Consider the following 22495-nt stretch of genomic DNA (forward strand, 5'->3'; position numbering starts at 1 on the left):
TAAAATACCTTCGAATAAAATAAATCGTACTAAAATCATCCCGCTGCGGGTTGCTTACTTTTACTCGCAGTGACCGGATCAAAGACGTATGGACCAAACCCAGGGCCTTTGATGGGCCGTGTTAGCTTCGTTCTCTCCAACTTAAAGCCTTTCTAAGAGCTCTTTTCTCCACCGTAGCAAGCTTCTTCCACCATTCGAGCCAACTCTTGCACAAATGATTCATATCAAACTCAAATCATGATCTATTCCAGTCTCAAACCGCAACTGAACCCTGTCACTATTAATGAATGGATGCAACATGACCGACTCGAAGCCCAGTCAATCAATTACCAGACTTTATTATGACATCCTACCTTTTCCTTCTTTCTATCTAATTACTAATAATAATAATAATAATAATAACATATTATCGCCTGTAATTTGTCGCGTACAATGCGCGTGCTAGTGAATCATCTCCATTAATGGTTCCTAAAAATAGTCGTCTCCCAATTGTGTACGTACCGTTCGCACCCACTCGACACCCCGCAAAACGACGTGAGCCCACATGCGGGGTACGGGTGGTCCCCAAGAGGTTGCACCCGGAGGCAAGTATGGGGATCGGTGCTTTGGGGCAATAAAGATATACCATTATCCAAAAAGGCTGTAATCTCTGCACCTAAATAAAGCGATCTGCGTTTCGGAAATAACGCTACGCCTACCGCCACATTCTTCCCGATATAAATGACACCCACCGCCTTCCTTCAACCTATTCTGTCTTCCTGGAGGTCGAAATCTTGGAATCTGGGAAGAAGAGGAGGAGGAGTTTGGAGCTACGATCGATCGGTCATGGCGGCGTATAGGACGATGGAGGTGACGATGATATCCGCCAATGATCTCAATGACGTCAACATCTTCTCCAAGATGGACGTGTACGCCGTCGTCTCCATCGCTGGCGAGCCTCGATCCTCGCAGCGCACCCCGACAGACAAGAATTGCGGCAAGAACCCCTCCTGGAACGTCACCCTCCGTTTCTCCGTCCCCGCCGATCCTGACGCCGCCGCCCGCCTAGTCCTCCACGTCCTCCTCCGATCCGAGCGCGCCCTCGGCGACCGCGACGTCGGTGAGGTCCACGTCCCCCTCAAGGAGCTCCAGCCCCCTTCCTCGTCGTCTGCCCCGCAGTTCGTGAGCTATCAGGTCCGTAAACCCTCCTCCGGCAAGCCTAAGGGCGTCCTCAATCTCTCCTTCAGGTTCCTCGATTCCCCCGCCGCCGACCACGCGGCCGCGGCGCCGACCGTCGCGTACCCGCCTGCAGGCTTTCCCGCCCCGGGAGCTGAATCCAAGCCCGCCGATTCCGTCACGGCGTACCCTCCGCCGGGAAATGACTCAAAAGTCGGGGAGCCCGTCACGGCCTACCCCTACCTGGGGACCAGCAACTCCACGCTTCCTCCGCCAGCTAAAGACTCGAAGACCGGGGAGCCTGCAACCGCCTACCCACCACCGGGCCCATCTGGTCCCTACCCGCCACCGGGGGGCTACCCTCCCTACCCCCCGCCCCAGCAGTATGGATACGCGCCTCCTCCGGCCGGATACGGGTACCCACCGCCGCAGTACGGCTACGCGCCTCCTCCGGGGGGTTACGGATACCCACCCCCGCCGGCCGGGTACGGGTACAGCGCGGTACCCCCGGCGAAGCCGCCGAAGAAGAACAAGTTCGGGGCAGGGCTGGGCGCGGGGCTCCTGGGCGGCGCCCTCGGCGGCCTCCTCATCGGGGATATGGTGTCGGACGCGGCGGCGTACGACTCGGGATACGATGCGGGCTTCGACGACGGCGGCGGTTTCGACTTCTAAGCCTTCTTCTCTGAGCGTCGATAGATATGGCATCGCGTTCTACGTCTGATGCTCGTCTTCGGGTTGCTTTTGGTGATAGTTTGAATGTTCTCGTTAATAAAGGGGCGCGGCGGACCAACTTAGTGTCGTGGTGGATCGGTCCATCTTTCTCTTGTATAATACTTGATTGCTACTATTTCTGGCCTCGATCGATTTGATTGATTCATTGGGCTTGTTTTTGGATTGGTCATGAGCTCTTACTCGAACAAAGGGCATAATTTGGGACATGATTTGATCAATTTTGATATTCGAGACATGGCTCATGGAAAGGCATCAATTTGTTCGAGTTCTTCCAACACTAAAATATTAGGAGAGATTTGGCTTTCGTTTTGTCCAACCAAATTATATGATCATACATTTGGAAGGGAAGCTTATGTTTACATGCCCAAACTGCTCATGTGGACATTTCGAAGCATCGATGCATACAAATATGTAAACATTAGCTCTCTCCTTAAGATGCCATGATTAAGTTTTGTTTCCCCTTCAAATAATCCTAAGAATATGAGATGCATTGAAGCAGGTCTTATTTGGTTTTGAGATGTATACCTCCTTCACCCAAGTCGTCCTCAGAAGGATCATACCTCCTTCACCTAATTCTTAGTAAAGAGTTGTTGGCTTTCGTTTGTCCAACCAAATTATATGATCATACATTTATTTGGAAGGGAAGCTTATGTTTATACATGCCCAAACTGCTCATGTGGACATTGGGAAGCATATAGATATGTAAACATGAGCCCTCTCGTTAAGATGCCATGATTGATTGCTGTTTCCCCTTCAAATAATCCTAAGAATATGAGATGCATTGAAGCAGGTCTTATTTGTCAGAGAGGTTTTTGATATGTATACCTCCTTCACCCAAGTCGTCTTCAGTAAGGATCGAGGTCAACTCATGAATGAGGAAATATCCATCACTTCTTATCCGGAAGCTTTTCTATCAACTCCGGGATTACCTCAAACAGATCTGCGACCAGTCCATAATCTGCGACCTGCAAAGAATCACAAGCAATGAAATAAGAAACTCATGTGGAACTGCAGACGATAGTCATTTGCCAAACAAGAAAAGTGATAAGTTTGTTTCCCTCTACAAATGATATTTGCCAAATAAAGATTTGTTCATTTTCATCATTATCAACTTCAGATAATTACTGGATAAAAGTTAACCAGCCTAACAATTTTTCTCGTTTTTGCCACTCAACATAACCATGGTTGCTTGGTAATTAAGCTACTTCAGCTCCAGCTTAAGAAAAAGGAAGAACTTGTCCATCAAACGTGAACTAATTTTAAAATTTTTGCTGCATGTTATAGACCAAATCTTGAAATACCAATGTTCTTGGTAACCAATTAATTGACTGCTAAGATACAGGAGGGGTTTACGAAACTTGGTATGATTAAAATAAAAAATAAAAAAAGAATGATATAAAGCGATAAGTACCAGTCAGTCTGACTGGTATTTATTATCTTGTGAAAAACAAAGGACGACAAGTGCGACGAATTTCTAGAACGTTACTAGATTAAACTCAGCAAAAGTTTGTGAGCATTCTAATGCACATCAAGTAAAGAGAGTAAAAGAACAAGCCTAAACTTTGGAAACAGCAAAACTCCCTAATTCTTTACATTCTATGCACCAATCACATCCTTAATATGTCATCCATAAACATGAACCAATCTGTACGCTATACAGTGATAGAAGATCTAAAGGGACAGAACTCGAAGAGATGATCTGGCTTAGCTCATCTAGGCAAAAGCATATAATTAATATAACTTCCTTAAAGCAACTTAGTGGTACTATTCAGTTCACAAATGCCTAGGAGTTTGTACACCCTCAAGAAAAGATTGTGCTGGATAACTAAGGCAGAACTTAGGACATTTGATCCAACAGATTAATTAGTCCACAAGACATTGCTAAAGAATTGGATCAGAAAAGCAAAAAAATATTTAATATGCAAGGTATAAAAATCTAAGACAGGAAAAGATTTTGGGGCATAAAGCATAGAAATAGAGGAAGCATTTTATATCAACACAAATTTAGACCACTATCATGACAAACTAGTAAGAGCTAAGCATACACTCCAGCAATTAAGTTAGAACTAAAGCTGTTTGTGAGTGACAAGTTACATAAAACAAACCTTTGGACCAAATCAGGTCTTATCACAATGGTTAGAACTCCATGAATTATGTTGAACTAATTCAAAAAAACAGGCAAGCTTTTTGAGGCTTTATCAGAGAAACTATTCGGTTAATAACACCTCAAAAGGCTTGCTCATTTGCAACACTATATCACCAATAAATTATAAGAATATTCAGTATAACATATAGGTAACAACCATGCCTCTTAATCTAAATGAAAGGCTTAATAAAGACCATCACCTGAAAAATGGGTGCATCTGCATCTTTATTTATAGCTACAATGACCTTTGAATCTCTCATTCCAGCCAAGTGTTGGATGGCACCAGAAACCCCAAAAGCCATATACAGCTCTGGAGCAACAATTTTTCCAGTCTGACCAACCTGAGAGAAAATTGATGTATGAGTAGGCCAGTTCTTACCATTATCCAAACTCATCCATACAAAAATGATTAAGACTAAAAAACAAACATAGAAACACTCAATGATGAAGCAGTGACTTCTGGTAGAGTACCAATAAACTATTAGCGGTCTTGTGTACTTAACAAAAGAGGAACCATCTTTACAGACTGTTGGCCACTATGTGTTAGCAAAGAAAAAATGGAACAACTAGAAGAACATCTATATTATAAACACAAGGCACAAGCAGTGAGCATTAGATGAAGGAAATAGGACAAAAATGTAACAGCTTCGCACAAGTTTAATATGACCAAGTTGTTATTCAAGTGTTACCTGGAGGTCATTTGGCACAAATCCTGCATCGACAGCAGCCCGAGTGGCACCGACTATATAAAATAAGATAATGATAATGATGAGTATTACAAATTTAAATAAAAAAGTAAAATACCTAAAAGCACATATGCCTTCTTAAATTGCTGAAGCACTGCAGAAGGGACTTTAACACAGCATGTTTATTATTAATGTAGGCTGCAAATATTCATTTAGGCAACTCAGCACTTTTATGGAATATATGTTTGATTATGGAAACAGATGTGAAGTACAATATTAGGTTGGAAACAGATGCAAAGTACAACATATGTCCGATTTAACAATTTGCAATTAGATGCAAGTAAACAAATATGTAAGAAAATAACCCACTGAAGAGCTATTCTAATTTGTACTTTCATAGAAGAAACCATAAATGCAACAGGAAAGAGAATAGGTTTACTGGGGGTTATCTAATCCAATGTAATACACAGCGAGGCAGCTTAATTTGAACAAAAGGACTTGAACTCCTGTTCAAACAAAGTTAATAAATTTGTATTAGTTCTATGAATGGGTATGGATATTCTTGGGTTTCCATATTAATAATGGGACAACCACATCAAAATTCTCTTTCTAATCACTAGTAAAATCAAAATTTACACATAAGAGACGACATTCATCAATGATAAACTACAAAGAGTAAAAACTATTCAGTAGTGCAATTATTAATTGTGTTCTGATGATAATTAAAGCCATCATGCAGGCAAGAAGAAGGGTATGCCATATACCCCATGATAAGCAAAACAATTTCAAACATGCTTTAAAAATTTTAATTATATTCAACATGTATACATCATGAGAAGCCTGTTGATGATGCTAGAACTGAAAAAGTATACTCTTTTCAGTCATTTTATATGCAAGATGAGGCTCAGTGTCTACCTGCTGCACCAAGCTTCTCGGCAAGCTTCTCCAATAATTTAAAGTTCTCAGCGCTTTTTAACCCACGCCCTCCAGTGACAACAATACGTGCATTTCCTAGATCTGGTCGCTCTGATTCCTGAGATACAAGCTTCAGCCACCTAGATTTGGGTATGGAACCTGCCAATGGAAAAAAAAAGGAAAAGAAAATGTTCAGTCCAACACTTAGCAAGTTCCATCAGTTAAATATATGAGATCAAGATGGTGGCCCAGTGACAAGACTCCCACCAATACATGTGGTCTTATCCCTATAAGAGAGATTGTTTTTGTAACTTGGGTCACCCAGGTTGCAATGGCGCAGTCTTACTAATGATGCCAATACTCACCAATAATAAAAAGCTCCACATGCTGTATTCAGATAATATATGTAAGAAATAAAAGGGAAGGGCTATACTAACCTTCATCAAAGGTTGAAAGATCAACTTGGGAGATTGGCGCTTCAACAGACTTTGTCTCAGTTGAGCAAGAAGGTAGGGTGAATGATGTGGACCTAATGGTCATCATACAAGGGCCCTTACCAGCATAACGAACGGTGCAAAGAGCATTACCTGCATATATTGGCCTACAAAAAACATTTAGATATCCTTAAAATCCGATGCTAATAAAAGGGTCCAGAGTCAAAAAAAGCAAGATAAGCTCCAAGAAACATTAAGGTAAACCTACAATGCGTATGCCTATGCTTGTAAATTGGTAAACAAATTGCAGAAGAAATGATAGAATTAACTGACAGGTTGTTTTTCCTAGGCATACTGATCAGTATGAAATGGTATTATCAATCCGATCATAAAAAAAGTATACATACCATTGTTTTTGCCTAGTTTTGGTTCATACCAAACCTACCATCCCATGTTACCTTATAAATGTACCGCCCGCCCGTAATAACAATGTCAATTTTTTACTATTTCTTGACAATTATGAGAAGTTGTCTTTTTTTTTTTTTTTTTCATTCTCTTCTTTCTCATGCTCTCTCTCTCTCTCCCTCTCTTTCATGCATGCTCTCTCTCCACTCCTCCCCACCACATCATCATCACCTCGTCCATCTTGACAATCACAATACCACCAGTATGCCTCCTGTTCGGCCTTCTCTTCCTCTGTCACCACCTCCTGCTCTTCTAACTCTTTCTTACAAGTCCAGATGGTACTGAGTACTGACCCATCCAGAGTGCCAGAACCATACCAGTACCATACAGGTCCAATGCGAAGCAGTCTTGGAGTCAGACCAAAAATTTTCAACATGGCTCAGTTCAACCTTTAACTACCACATAACCTAACTCAATCTACTTTAATATAGAAAAATGTCAAAATACCTTATAAACAAGTGTGACTCAGCTATTTCAACTACATCTGTAACAGGTGAAACATCAAGAAGAGCTGCCGCACGTGGTAGCACATTTTTGCCAAATGAATTTGAAGTGGTAATTATATGTGAATAATTACCCTGATGCTGAACCAAATTAACAAGTTCAGCCCAAGTTTCAGCCAAAGGATGCACTAATATGTCTGCATCAGCAACAAGAACCTGTAGAAGAATTGCCAAATAGATCCACCATTATTAGTACAAAAAAATGTTCATATAATCAAGACTGAGACATGAAAATTGTAGCATCCTTCACTGAAAGAATAAAGCCACTTGAAGATTATTACAGTCATAGAATCTCTTTTGAAAAACCTAACATCATGGAAACATTTTATTTCTTAAACTTCATGAATAATAATTAAAAATACGTGTTTCTTAATGTAATTTTCAATTATTTAAATAGTAATATTTTAGAAATAAGCTATAGAAACTTTAAAACTATGGATCAGAATAATAATGTCGGTGCCAATATATAACTCAAAACCTAAAATAAGTAAAAAAAACAGAAAGCATGATCAGTTATTACCAATAACATGAAATCAAAGATAAAAGTATTAATTAATAATTAGTATTCATTGCTACTCAATAATACCAAGAAAGCTTCTACCACGGGCAACCTCACTGTTAGTAATACTTAAAAGATATATTCTCTGTCTCGCAGAAGATTATTGTTTCTTTCCTATTGTGTTAATTAACAATTATTTGGGATAACCTCCATCTAGTGCCTAACTATCAGTTCATCTCCATTTTTTTCATGAAGGAATTTTTATTTAATGGAAGAACAAAATCATAATCCAGTAGTGGCAACAACCGAAACAACTAATTCCATCTTGTATTAACATTACAAATTAATATCTGATTGGCATTAATACAATTCAATGACACTTGGAGGGTACATAGAGCAATGCAATATTGGCAATATGAAACCTTGACCTTGAGTATATTGGAGGGTCCATTAAAGTTATCCTTTTGCGGACATTTAATTTTAGCATTTAAAATTTTCTTAACACCGAGGCCCAAAGAATATATATATATATATATATATATATATATAATTAATTAACAGGCAAAGCATAAAAACCATGTTGAATCAGAAAACTTCTATATTACTAAAACATGGTACCTGTGACACTGAAGGATGACATGATGCACCATGGGATGCAGCTTTGCCGAGGGACAGACCAGATCCACCCAAGAGAACTGTGACTGATTTTTCTTTGTTAACAACTGCAGCAGCAGCTATCGCACTCAAAGATGATTGTTTTACCAATCCACCTTCATGTTCAGCTAAAACCAATGTGCTTACCTTAGAAAAATCAGAGTATCATCAAAACAACAAGAACATCTCATGCATTAAGCAAGCAATCAAGTTACTCATGAGCCATGATCACACAGAATATGATGGAACCAAAAAAGAAAATGGAAATATGACTGACTGGCTATAGTGTAACAATGGTAAGCCAAGTAATGACTAATCTGTAAATACAAAAATGAAGAACAAGGGCTGTGATTTATCGACATAATTCATGCAACCAGAATACTGCTTAGGGAAATGCAAATGGCTTTGGCATGTAAAAGCAGCAATACTTGCTTTGACAAGTCACAAAGGATGAAAAAAAGGAAACTTCACATCTCTATTAAATGGGGCAGAGATTGGATTTGCAGTTACAGGGCAGCACTATTCTTAATAAATGCTAGTCAAACAAACAACAGTAGGATGCTCTATAAAATAAATAAAAATAACTCGGCATCTCGTAGCCAACACTTAGGCATCATGTGGTCGACACCTCGGTTGCATGACTGACACCTCATTGCCATGTAGCTCGCACAACTTCACCCTTCGGACATTACAACCACACTCACGACTGCACCATGTCCTCCAAATTCGACGTAGCATGATTACACCCAACAATGGAAGAGATGCGTAATTGCTCCGGGTATTAAACCACGTCCTTGAGCACAACGATCCAAACCCTCACTAGAAAAATGTTCCTTAGGTATATTCTCTAGGAGACTCATTCTCTAATGCATTTGACTCTTAAAGACTCAGCATTCAACCAATACCACCGACTCGGAGCTAAATTAACCTTCAAAAGAGCTTTGTCAAGCATGCTCTTACACAATTTTTCAGGGTTTGATGCATCTTGAATCAAGCGGACTTGGAATTTCACAACACCATGCCAAGACAGACACGAAAAAGGAGCATCCTAATTAGACAACTTAACAACACTAAGATAAAGAGAACTAATTTTCATAGCAAGCACTATGGTAAAATTGAACTTTCCCAAACATAGGGGAGTTTCATGCACCAGGTAGCCATTTATGAAGACATTGAATAATTTACAGCAATATCTCACACTAAAAATATATTGAAACGGAGTCATAACCGAAAAAAGAAACTGTGGAGGTCATGATCTATATACAGCAGAGATATTGATGTAAAATTAAGTGAAACCCATCAAGAGGAAAAAAAGATTTCAGGCACAAAATCTACAACAGAAAGCAGTAGTTCAAAATATTCAGGGTCAGGCACATTAATCCTTTTCCACCACTGAGTTATATTGAGACAAATATCGCTAGTAAAACTTAAGGATCATTAGATCCCCTTTATTGTTTCTAATAAATTTTCCTTGGGCCTTATTCTACCACCTCCATACTAACAATCTGAATTAACTCACCTCATGGTGCAATTGTACCTCTTAATCAGTGTAATCTTCTCATACAACATCAAAAAATAAAAAATCAGACTGTTCTACCAGGAAAGACATATATGTAGACAGGAGTACTTTTAGTCTCTTAAATTATATTTTAGGGTTTCAAAATATGATTCAATCTAATAACAACTCACTAATGGTACTGTCCAGCAAAGCAATCATGTTTAAACTGAAAATGTAATTTTTCCTAGAAATACAAAGTAAAGTCATGTTCCAGAGCGTATTCCTTACTAACTCAAGAAAATCCTCATCTCACCACTCCATACATTGCGAAAGACCTTCTTGAATTCCTATTATTTAACAACATGATGCAATTTAAATCAAAACCTCGATGCACGACCACACTACTATAGAGTATTTAACCAATTGATTCCATTTGTATTATAGGATCATAAGAGAGAAGCAGCAGAATCGTTGCACTTGAAAACCCTAAATCAATCGAAGCAAGTGTCTCTGATCCGTACCAACACTTGTGGAGACGGAAACAGAAAGGCAAGAAACTGGATAAAGAATCAGGACTAAACGAATCCCAGATGACATCGGAACCCGGAAGAGGAGGCTTACGAAACGAGAAAGCGAGCCGCGGATGGGAGGAGATGCAGATGAAGGTGGAGACGGCGAGAGGGCGGAGAATGGGCGGCGATTCCTGAGGAGACACCTCTTGAGCATCGCAACGGCCGCCATCGTCGTCGTCTCGTCGATCGCCGATGCACAGGCGAGGCCTTCTCCCCGGATTAATACAAAGCAAATTTGTACTTGATACTCATGCCACGTTTTGCTGACGCGGACATCTTAATTATAAACGCATATAAAGAATAGTACCCCTCTGAATATATAGATGCAAGGACTTTCTGACTAATTACATACCGCATATAATTTGAACTTATAAAAATAAAATATTTAATCTTATTTACTCTAATATCCCCGATTTTATCAAGAAAAGATATAATAGATGATAATACATATATAAATGATATAAAAAATAATAAATAAAAAAATTTATTTTAATTATTATAACAAACGATAGTGTTGTGGATGATTATTGTGATGGTAGTCAACGAGAACGATACACTACTTAGCTTTATCGATGTCAATCTGACGAGGAGGAGAAAGCGAAGACAGAGCGGTGAAGCATTTATGTTAGCATCGGAAGAGAAAGAGGAGGGAGGTGAGACATTTGCATCAATATCGCACTCTTCCTCCTTTGACATTACTTGGCATCTACGTCAGGAGGAAACATGTGAGGAGGTATGTGAGGTAGAGCGATGTGATGTCGAAGGAGGAAGAGAATACGAGTGAGGCATTTATGTCGGTGTCACACATGCAAGTGAGGCATTCTCGTCGACCACCACATCATTCGATGCAGCGCCGCATTGCCTCCTCCGAGTCAACATCGTATGGCTTAACCTCCTCTTCGTTCTCGTCAACCACTGCATCATTCGATGTAGTGTCATACTACCTCCACTACGTCAGTGTCCCCTCGCTTTGCCTCCTCTTCGTTATTGTCGACCATCGTATCATCGAAAAAGAAAGAGGAGGCAGAGTGGTATGATGCTGAAACAGATGCCTCACTTGCCGCCTCTTCCTCCTCTAGTATTACATTGCTTTGCCTCTTCTTCATTCTTGCCAACAACCATATCATTTAGTGCAACACTACACAGCTTCCTTTGCATTGACACCATACTGCTTTGTCTCCTCTTCGTTCTCATCAATCATTGCATCGTCGCAAGAGGAAAAGGAGGCAGAGCAATGTGATGCTGATGTAGATGTCTCACCTACCTCCTCTTCCTCCTCTAGTATAGTATCACTCTGCCTCTTCATTCTCATCGACCACCGTATCATTGAAAGAGGAAGAGGAGGTAGAGTGTTGCGATGTCGACATAGATTCCTGACCTGTCTTCTCTTCCTCGTCCGACGCAGCACTGCTCTACCTCTTTGTTTTCGTCAATTACCACATCGTTCAATGTGGTGTTGTACCACTCTACCTCATCTTTGTTCTTGCCAACCACTATATCACTAGAAGAGAAAGAGGAGGCAAAGTGGTACGATGCCGACGTAGATCCCTCACATCCCTCCTCTTCCTCCTCTGACATTGCACCGCTCTGCCTCCTTATTTTCATCGACCACCACATTGTTTGATGCAGCATTGCAATGCCTCCTCTACAATGGTGCCATACAGCTCTGCGTCCTCTTCATTCTCACCAATCACTGCATCATCGAAAGAGGAAGAGGAAGCAGAGCGATGCAACATCAACACATATGTTTTACCTACCTCCTCCAGCGTCGACATAGATGCCTTACTTCTTTGGCTCCTCTATGTAAGTGTTGCACCATTCTACCTCCTCTTCAATCTCGCTGGCTACTACATCGTTTGGTGTGGACATTGCTTTCTTTGTATCGATGTCGCACCACTCTACCTTCTCTTCATTCTCACCGACCACTACATCATCGGAAGAGGAAGAGGAAGTAGAGCAGTGAAACGCCAACGCAAATGCCTCACCTCCCTCTTCTTCCTCCTTCGGCACCACACTACTCTACATCCTGTTTATTCTTGTCGGCCACCATATCGTTTGGTGCAATGCTACACTACCTCCTTTATGTTCTCACCAACCACCACATCGTCGGAAGAGGAGGTAGAGTGATGTGGCATCAACACAAATGCCTTACCTACCTCCTCTTCCTCCTCCAACGCCGACGCAAATGCCTTACCGCTCTGCCTCCTCTACATCAGTGTCACACTGCTTTGCCTTCTCTTCGTTCTTGCTGACCATTGCATCATTCAGTGTAGCGCTACACTACATCTCTACATCGGCACCACACTACTCGGCCTCCTCTTTATTCTTGTCGACCATTATTGAAAAATCTAGAGGCAACATCACATGCCCAATGGAAGAATAAAAAATAAAAATCTCAAATTTTTCAGAAAGGTTCAGTAACACCCAAATCCACGCTACACCAGAAAAAGCAAGGCAAACAAAGGTAAAACCAATACGACCAACATTGCCCTCTCTCAGAGAAACCTTACTTATTACCAAGTAGACATACGTGTTGAGAATCACATTCACATTCCCATCACACGCAGGATGAGACATAGCACAACGGATAGACCCACTAGATGATGAAGGCACTAACAGCATGGACACACAATTCACGAACACCACGACACGGGAGGGCAACACTTCAGAATGAGGTTGGCTTTTGGTCAAGATGTTGCACTAGGTGGAGAGTCGACTCCTTCTGTATGTTGTAGTCCGCAAGCGTACGGCCGTCCTCCAGCCGTTTCTCGGCGAAGATTAGCCTTTGCTGGTCCGGCGGGATCCCCTCCTTGTAATGGTGTCCGAGCTCTCCACCTCCAGAGTAATGGTCTTCCCCGTGAGGGTCTTCACGAAGATCTGCATGCCACCGCGGAGACGGAGGACGAGGTGGAGAGTCGACTCTTTCTGGATGTTGTAGTCCGCAAGCGTACGGCCGTCCTCGAGCTGCTTGCCTGCGAAGATGAGCCTTTGTTGGTTCGGCGGGATCCCCTCCTTGTCTTGGATCTTAGCTTTCACGTTGAATTATTCGGTCATCTTACGTCAAGTGCTCTGCTAATACTTGATGCCAACTCCTTGTCTTCTCTGATACAGATGCAGATCTTTGTTAAGACGCTCATTGGAAAAACCATCACCCTCGAGGTCGAAGCTCCGACACCATCGACAACGTGAAAGTAAGATCAGTATCAGAGAAGACAAGGAATTGGCATCAAGTATTAGCAGAGCACTTGACGTAAGATGACCGAACAATTCAACGTGAAAGCTAAGATCCAAGACAAGGAGGGGATCCCGCCGGACCAGCAAAGGCTCATCTTCGCAGGCAAGCAGCTCGAGGACGGCCGTACGCTTGCGGACTACAACATCCATAAAGAGTCGACTCTCCACCTCGTCCTCCGTCTCCGCGGTGGCATGCAGATCTTCGTGAAGACCCTCACGGGGAAGACCATTACTCTGGAGGTGGAGAGCTCGGACACCATTACAAGGAGGGGATCCCGCCGGACCAGCAAAGGCTAATCTTCGCCGGGAAACAACTGGAGGACGGCCGTACGCTTGCAGACTACAACATACAGAAGAAGTCGACTCTCCACCTAGTGCTCCGCCTCCGTGGCGGGCAGTGAACTCTGCCTGATGCCGTCGTTTGTTGCCCTCCCGTGTCGTGGTGTTCGTGAATTGTGTGTCCATGCTGTTAGTGCCTTCATCATCTAGTGGGTCTATCCGTTGTGCTATGTCTCATCCTGCGTGTGATGGGAATGTGAATGGGATTCTCAACACGTATGTCTACTTGGTAATAGGGGAAGCCAACATCATATCTTTTGGTCAAGATGTTGCACTAGGTGGAGGGGAGCCCACTGGTTGTAGGAGACTGCATCAGTCAGGCACAGACCAGCCCTTGGAGCCTCCGACTCTGAACTGGGTTGCACCGGCCATGGCTGAGAGGAGAGCGAGGCAGATGAGCAGCAAGCCCTGTGAGTTCCCCATGACGGCCACGGCGGTGGTGTTGCATGCAGTGAGTGGGTGAACGGGAGTACTTGTAGTGGTGGATGTGTTGGCGGAGCAAAGCTGCAACAACGCTCCTCAAATCGTTACTTAAATCTCCATATATGTTATCTTAGGAGAAGAAAGAGAAAGGAGAATAGGAGGTGACAACTATGAAGCCTCAGTATATGGATCTTTAGTTCCCTTCTATTTATAGAGGCTCCTAGTTAACTTAATCCTAATGGATCCTATCATATTGGGTACTAGATCTTCATCTAATTACCCAGCCTCTTAAATTAGTGGGTCTCTATCCAATAATCTCTTATTAGCTCTTATTAGATCTCATTCATAGGATATGAGCTTATTGGATATTCAATAAGATATGAGCTTTGACAAATATCTCATATCTAAACATCTACTCGTCACAATCTCTATCATATGTGTGACCCTTTAAGCCCAATATCGAGCTAGTCGTGAGTTATACCTATCAGAACTCTTTTTGGCTCAGTGAATTATTATCTCTATAATAATTCACTCGACTTATTGATTGCGGACGTATTAGACCACTACGTCATAATCCCTAGATGATACTAGGGAATCCAATGTCTAATATCTCAAAGATCGACTTATTTATCCTTAGTTATCATGTATCTATAGTCACTCATTCATCTAATATCTCAAAGATCGTATACCGGGCATGATACTATCAGACTCATATGGTTTCTACTCGAATCTCGTTATAATCGAATTCTCTTGGAGAACTTTTTCTCGCTATATATATATATATATATATATATATGTATATATATGTATATGTATATATATGTATGTATATATATGTATATATATATATATATATATATATATATGTATATTTATATATATATATATATACATACATACATAAATATATATATATACATACATACATATATACATATATACATACATACATACATACATACATATATACATACATACATACATATATATATATATATATATATATATATATATATATATAATATTTATGTAACAAGCAATATAAAGTGAGAAATTATCATAATAATAAGCAAAAATAGTGTATGTCATATCACACGTGTCATCACTCATGTGATTGGCTTGCAAGACACTTATGACTAGCACTTTTGAGCCCTAAAGAACCTGAAAAGTTTTTTATGAACCCCTAAGAGGCTTTCGAAAAAGTTAAGTACCACTTAGCTCAACTGCTATAGCTCTCCTCTGCATTGGGAGAAACCCTTAGTCGTTATCTTGTTGTCAGCCCTATGCCAGTTTGAGATGACGCAGAAATTCAAAAGCCTATTTAGTAAGTTATCGACATCCTGAGCGGACTCGAGGCATGATACTCACGTATAGAGTGACTAGCATTTGCCTTAGTACTCATGGTGAGAAAACTTCACCCATACTTTCAAACGCATGTTATACAAGTCATCACCGACCAACTACTCAGGTTCTGTCTCGGTTTGACATCTTAGGGTGATTGCTAAAATGGTTTGTTGAGCTGAGTGAGTTCGACATATTGTATGTGCCGTGGACTATCATAAATGCTTAGGTATTGATATATTTTATATTGGAGCTAACTACCTCGCTTGAAGATGATAACCACGGTATGGACATTATTTGTCGAGGCTCAACCACCTCGAAGAGGGGCAGTGCCGACCTCGTCTTGAAGGGCCCAAACCAGCAAGTATACGAGCAAGCTCTTCGATTCTAGTTCAAAATTTTCAATAATGAAGCCTGAGTATGAGGTACTCCTTTCAGGACTCTAATTCGCTCGAGAACTCCAAGTCCAAGACCTAATGGTGTTTAGTGACTTAGTTGGTTACGAGCCAAGTGGAGGGGAGCTATGAATCCCGAGATGCAACCATGACAAAGTACCTCGTCAAGGTGCAAAGATTAGCTTGCAACTTCTCCATGAAGAAAATACCCAGGCGGATATGCTCAACTGATTGGTGTCTACTCACACTTCAGAATGAGGTTGGCTTTTGGTCAAGATGTTATCCGGTCGAACCATTGAGAAGTTTGATATGGTTTAACCTAATCACTAGATTCATGTTGGCTTCTCAAAAACACACTGAAGCAAAGAACTAAGAGTAGAAAGGAACACGGTAACCACCTCACCCAATAATAACCCAAGCAAACACTTAACAATCGGGTCTTTCCCAAATCCAGAGAACACAAAGTGAAAACAATTCACGATCCACCGGCCATCGACCAAGACTAGCGCTAAGAGCCCAGTGGAAACCCCTAGAATCAGAAAGAAAAGTACGAAATCAGACGTAAAGAAATGTAGACTTTGAAATGTAGCGAACCATTTTCCTCGCTGATCTCCCGCTTCTTCTTCTTCTTCTTCTTCTTCTTGCTCTTCTACGAAGTCGGAAGCACCGAAAAGACCTCTAAGGTCTCTCGACGGAGAAACGACGAGGAAGGAAAACAAGCCCTTAAGGAGGGAGGGACGAGGCCGTCCCTTAAAAGGTTTCATGCAATTACCATACTACCCTCCAGTAGGTTCAGCTCCGGTTCGGTTCCGGTCCGATTTAATTGAACCATACTTGGATGCGATTCGGCTAAAAACTACATCGCCACCCAAATATTGACGGGAGTAGTAGAACTCACTTAAAATAACATAAATTAAATGGATCAAATACTTATCTTTCTTTGTTATTTGATCATTCCAAGCTTGAAAAGTCTCCTAAATTAACAATAAAGTGTTATTATTGAGTATATATTAATGATTAGCTTTTGATGGCTAATCATTTTAGTTTAGACAAATTGGTTAAATCCGTGATAAATCTTATTTTTCATTATTCTCCTTTTCGATGCCACATGTCAAGCTAATGGACATTAGAAAAGTAAGACCCACATTACATTTGTATGATTATCCAACTGATATTACCTCTTAGCTTTGGGCAATTTGGTTGCATCACCAGCAGGCCAATTAGATTTCTCTACAAAATGCAACAAATCAACAAAAACAGTCTATGAGTCATATATTGTAGCTGGCAATCACATGGGTTCCGTGAGAACCACAATAAATCCTTTCATGAGACTTGTCAAGGACTCACCCCCATAGAGAAAGAGAGAGCGAGAGTTATATATGCGTCAAAAATTATTTTGTAAAATAAGAATATTGCAGTCTTTATTTTTCTTTTTCGAAGAATCATGAAGGAAGAGTGAGAACAAAAAGAAAATATCAAATAGAAAAATCTTCGATTTCCAAAAAATTATGGGAGAATTGAACTCGACTGTTTTTTCCAGTAGTCAATAATAATTATTTCTAAAATACACAAAAAAAATAGAAAATAAATAATTGCAAGGCAAGATAAAAATCTTTTTTAGTTGCCAGCTAAAAGAAACGAGTGGGGATAAAAAGGTGGAGTAGGGTGAGAAGAAAGAGCAATAGAGAGTTCTGTTCTTTGTTTCTTGCCGCATAGAGTAAGGAGAGGGATAGAGAGACAAACAGATGGCGGGCCTCAAGGCATTCATCTTCTTCCCCGTCGCGCTCCTCCTCTTCATCACCGGCAACGCTCTCGCAACAGCCGGAGGTGAGAGCGGGAGCCAGCTGCCACTGGGCTGGATCCCATCCCTCTCCGGCTGCCGCGGGACCGTCGCGGAGTGCGTCGCCGGCGACGAGTTCGACCTGGGGTCGGAGGTGACCCGCCGCATCCTCGCTACCTCACGCTACATCAGCTACAACGCCCTCCGCCGCGACACCGTCCCCTGCTCCCGCCGCGGCGCCTCCTACTACAACTGCCGCCCTGGCGCCCGGGCCAACCCCTACTCCCGTAGCTGCTCCGCCATCACCAGGTGCCGGGGTTAATAGATGAGCTCTGTAATCTCCTTCTCCATGTTCTTTTCTCGGTTTAATTGATTGCTGTTGTTGCTGGTGTCATCTTATTGATGTCATAGACATTGTTTTTTGTGTGATTTGTGCTAAAAGAAGAAGAACTATGTGATCTTTTTGGCTTTCATCTGGTTCTAAAAGACTTCAAGTATGCTTTCTTCTCTCTCAGGAAAGATCCTTTTGGAGAAATAGATCAACTTGTAAGTAATTGATTCTTATGTTTTAACCTGTTTTATATGTTGTTTGATTAATAATATGATCAATTTTTTATCATTAACTATTATTCTAGTCCTTAAATGAGTCTTTGATTTCTTGGCTTATGTTGTTGGTAATTATCATCACTGGAATATCCAATTCAACTAGAAATGAAATCATTATATACTACTAAAGAGAAGTGATGGTTTGAAGGTTTACATGATTTGATTTCCCAACATGGAGTAAATCATGAAAGCTCAAAGATCATTGGAGTCGGAACAATGGATACATTAGACAACATCTTTGATTGACAGGTGAACATTTTGATCTGAATTTCCAGTACCAAATAGGAGAATAGGGGTTGTGCTCTAACAATCCTCATAGGTGTAGAAATAACTGAGAAGATTAAATGGAGATGCAGCAGTGAGGAATGGAGGCAATAATATTGTTACAGTGAGGACTGTATTCAGAGAATAAATAACCTAACACCAGCAGTTACTGCTAAATTGACTTTGCCAAGTGCATTTTCTGTAAGACAACCATTGCTTCAAACCCAATCTGGCAAAAGGACAGGCATTGATTCAACTTTATGCTACTAACAGAGAGAAAGAACAAATTGCAAAGCCCTAGTGAAGAACAGTGATTAAAACTGATCATGTTCAAAATGTTCTCAATTTAATTGGACAATCCATTCATCTTTTGTATGGTTGAAAAGCAATCTATGCTTACCATAAAACATACCTGTCATTGCAAAACTGGGCTCTATTTGGATCAGTTCTTCAAGTCATAGGGGCCCTCTCTTCTTGTTTTTGGAAGAATCACTGGCTTCTTCAGTCACTGAAATGGGCAACCAAAAAAAAAAAGGAAGTAAAATTATCATCATTTACTGTATAATTAGAAGAAAGACACCAAGCTTAGCTCAGGATAATAAACAACTGGTGTTCCTACGCTTTCACGTTTTCATTGGGTGATCTGCAGAGGTTCCTCAGAGTCACAGAAGTCCTTCTCTGTTGATGTATTTCTTCTCCTTCCCACAACTGAAACCCCTGTTTCCGGTTTATTTCATGCTTCCAGAGATACCGTGCTTCCCCTGACATAAGAACCAATGATCCTGGGCTCAAGAAAACGGGGACCCTCAACAAGGAACCCTCTTCGCCTTGTCCTTCATTGTTACCTTCCTCTTGTTTGGACCGTGTGAAATGCATCACACATGCAGATTCTAATGAGATTATCGCGATTCCATCGTCAAAACGCATGAGGTCCACATGTGCACAAATTCCCTGCTTATGAAAAAGAGAGAATTTTGATCACTATGTGATAATTGAAGCTTGTATCTCCTTGGATCTCAATTTATGGCCATAATTCTATTATAACACAGCAACCAAATGAAATGGTGAACCAACAATTAGAATTGCATAGGAACCAATGCTCTCACCTCACCTGGGTTGTAGACATTGACAATTAGTTGATCAAAAAGGGGTTCCCTCCAAAGCAAATCCAGCGGCAATGGCCAACAAGCTTCTTGGTGATGATTTCCAAGACTTGATTCCTTGCCTTCTCCTGAAGATGTGTCACCAGACCACACTGCCTCACGAACTAATCCGGAAATTTCAACTGCCCATCCTGGAAGATCCCCAAATCTCATAGCCTTCAAATAAGGACAAGACGCGATCAATATTATGGATGGAAACAACAGAAATTGTACACAGAATTTTATAAAGAAATAAAGCTATCAAGTTACTCTCTAACTCTTTTGAGAGTTACTCAGATACTGCAGGCCTATCATTATTCACAAGAAACATCAAGAATCTCTATCAGAAGAATCTGTTTAGAGTAAATCATCACAAGAAAGACCAGCAAACTAACGGAGAATTATTGTACATCCTGAAGAATAATATAACGCTAATTTACAAGTTAGTGATAATAGTCTAGTTGTCATTCTTGAGAAGAAAAAGAATGTAATAGGAGTTCAAAAACCAGTGACTATTCCTAAAGGCAGGCCAAGGGAACCATTAAATTCAGTTTTCAAAAGAAAAATAGGTGACCAAATCAAAAGATCCATTATAACTCTAGTCATTCATATACAGGAAATCGGAAGGTTGCTTAAATCAACTGCTTCTAGACAAGTTCCTAAACTATTGTTCAATGTGCAAGGGCACATTCAGGTCATCAATTCACAAAATTAGTAAAAAAAAAATGTTATTGTTGTTAAAGGACTTAATTTGTGTCAGACTCTGCTTACTTGTAGACTAGGGCTTATTGTTACTACTCAAAAGAATTTTTCAGACTTAACTTGTATCTTCGGTTGGAGTCATGGCTCAAACATCAAAACAACCGTTTTACATGCGAGGATAAATCTAGCTAGCCACTGCATAAGTTGGAGCCTTGTGCGCTGGTCTACCCTTGTTCATCACAAGATTCAACTGGACATCAGGTCCAAATATCTACAATCAAGGCATTCTTTTGAAAGCACAAGACCTCATCCTTTGAGGCCCTTAATCAACCAATATGGCAATAAACAATTGTACAAACTCCAATAACATAAAAACAGATACAAGCATCATCTAGGAAATAGAAAAAGCAATATGAAGCTGAGAATCATGACAAGAACAGCCAACAAATAGAATCAGCAGCAGCAAGAAAAGAAGAATGGGCCGAAAGAGGGGATGGGGGAAGTTAGTATGAGCATCTAAATATAGCACAAGATAAGCAGTTAACAATACATGCTCCTAAAAGTGCCTCCTTTTCCTTTTTTTTTTCCTTCTAACTGTACACCAAGAATCCTCAAATTCATTATCGACAACCTGCCATGTTCAACAAACTACACAGGCAGGTTTGTGTTTAAGAAAACAGCAACAAACAACAATCTAATAGTTTTTACCACATGCATGCAATCTTCGTGACATGCAAATGCACACACCCAAACACAAGTGCAAGCATACACACACAAACAAGAGAAGAAGAACAGAAAAAAAAAAAAAAAGATCACCTCTACACAAACAAGAAAAGGATAGGAAAGATAGCAACCAAGGTTCAAGAATCATAGCTTAGAGTAGTAGCCATGGAGATCTGTCAACTAGTGCAATAGAATTCAGCTATCATCAGTGAGATGCTAATAGCAACAACAACAAATAGGTGGGAAAGCCTTTGCATTCACTCCTCTGATTTAACTATCATCCATACATTGTGCAACAACTAGCTTATAGGAGCATAATAAGTAGATTTATAAAGTGGCAAAACTAGAGATATTTCATGATGAGTCTAAAATGGAAGAACCAAAATGTTGATCAATCAACATGTGGTTTGGTATTAGGACCTTTAATGTTTGTCAAAATCCGATGGCAATGAGCGACATGAATTGAAAACTATGATTAAGTTTACACAAACTGCAATCATATTTCACCAGTTAACTTTGATTACAACTCCTGTCAGGTACTTATAAGTAGAACACAACTGTCAAATAAGGAATCAAAGGTAAACTTGCCTGATTGTGACAACCTCCATCGAACCACCCCTCTGCAAATACGAATAAAAAAAGCAAGCAAAATAGAAGTTGAAGTACAGAAGAAAACCACTAAAAAAGAAGAAAAGAAATATAAACCATCGAATTTGAAATGGCTACTACCTCGTCGGATCGCCGATAGCAAAGAGGACTGCTGAGCCGAGCAGAGGAAGCCTCGGCAGAGCCACAAACCCTTGACTCCGTCGACCATCTCCCAACTAAGGGGGACTCCATCCCCCTGCTTCTGCAGAAGCAAAGAGCCCGAAGCAATCGATCAACGACAAATCCGACGAAATAAAGATGAAAAGGGGGAGGAAAGGAATAAGGGGTGCGGCAGGCGAACCAAGCAGTGGAGGAGGGAGAATCGGGAGGAGGAGGAGGATTCGAATTCGTCGTCGTTGTCGCCGCCGCTGTCCGAGGATTCTCCAAAGGCTTCTTCCAGCGCGCGTCTCTGCATCTCCCGGGCGTCGATGTCGTCGTCTTCCATCTCTTCGTTGATGGTTAATTGGGCACGAATTATATAACTGCACGTATAAGGCGCAGCCCAAAGCCCATTGGCCGAATCAGGACCGTCGATTAAGAAGGCCTACCGAGATTGGGGCCACATCGAGCCCCCAACTCTTCTTTTCACATTTGAATGTGATATTCATATTTATTCCCTTATTTTAGATTAATTTTCAT

General features: G+C 41.0%; 4 protein-coding genes across 5 annotated transcripts; 2 read left to right on the forward strand and 2 right to left on the reverse strand.

Annotated features, from left to right (window-relative positions):
- Positions 1–714: 714 nt before the first annotated feature.
- Positions 715–2032, forward strand: LOC103971779 (protein SRC2). Its single transcript, XM_009385894.3, has one exon. It carries the CDS (start codon positions 721–723, stop codon positions 1825–1827), a length of 1107 nt encoding a protein of 368 aa, XP_009384169.2. The 5' UTR covers positions 715–720; the 3' UTR covers positions 1828–2032.
- A 341-nt stretch (positions 2033–2373) lies between these two features.
- LOC103971780 (electron transfer flavoprotein subunit alpha, mitochondrial) lies at positions 2374–10519 on the reverse strand. Its single transcript, XM_009385895.3, has 8 exons — positions 10309–10519; positions 8154–8336; positions 6981–7192; positions 6072–6235; positions 5635–5793; positions 4723–4775; positions 4234–4374; positions 2374–2852 (listed from the first exon to the last, which is right to left on the reverse strand). The coding sequence occupies exons 1-8, from the start codon at positions 10426–10428 to the stop codon at positions 2775–2777; spliced, it is 1110 nt and encodes a 369-aa protein (XP_009384170.2). The 5' UTR covers positions 10429–10519; the 3' UTR covers positions 2374–2774.
- A 7166-nt stretch (positions 10520–17685) lies between these two features.
- On the forward strand, positions 17686–18244 carry LOC135597490 (protein RALF-like 33). The gene has a single exon (XM_065090473.1). It carries the CDS (start codon positions 17737–17739, stop codon positions 18091–18093), a length of 357 nt encoding a protein of 118 aa, XP_064946545.1. The 5' UTR covers positions 17686–17736; the 3' UTR covers positions 18094–18244.
- A 227-nt stretch (positions 18245–18471) lies between these two features.
- LOC103971783 (alkylated DNA repair protein ALKBH8 homolog) lies at positions 18472–22318 on the reverse strand. 2 transcript variants are annotated; one of them, XR_670726.3, is made up of 7 exons: positions 22158–22318; positions 21938–22058; positions 21797–21828; positions 19748–19960; positions 19261–19592; positions 19054–19149; positions 18472–18870 (listed from the first exon to the last, which is right to left on the reverse strand). XR_670726.3 is itself a non-coding variant. In XM_009385897.3 (6 exons), exons 1-6 carry the CDS (start codon positions 22299–22301, stop codon positions 19143–19145), a joined length of 849 nt encoding a protein of 282 aa, XP_009384172.2. In that variant the 5' UTR covers positions 22302–22318; the 3' UTR covers positions 18472–19142. The 2 variants fall into 2 exon arrangements, 1 of the variants encoding a protein (XP_009384172.2); XM_009385897.3 differs by having other exon boundaries at positions 18472–19149.
- Positions 22319–22495: the final 177 nt, after the last annotated feature.

The sequence above is a fragment of the Musa acuminata genome, chromosome BXJ1-11 (assembly GCF_036884655.1).
Source record: "Musa acuminata AAA Group cultivar baxijiao chromosome BXJ1-11, Cavendish_Baxijiao_AAA, whole genome shotgun sequence".
Lineage (NCBI taxonomy): Eukaryota > Viridiplantae > Streptophyta > Magnoliopsida > Zingiberales > Musaceae > Musa > Musa acuminata.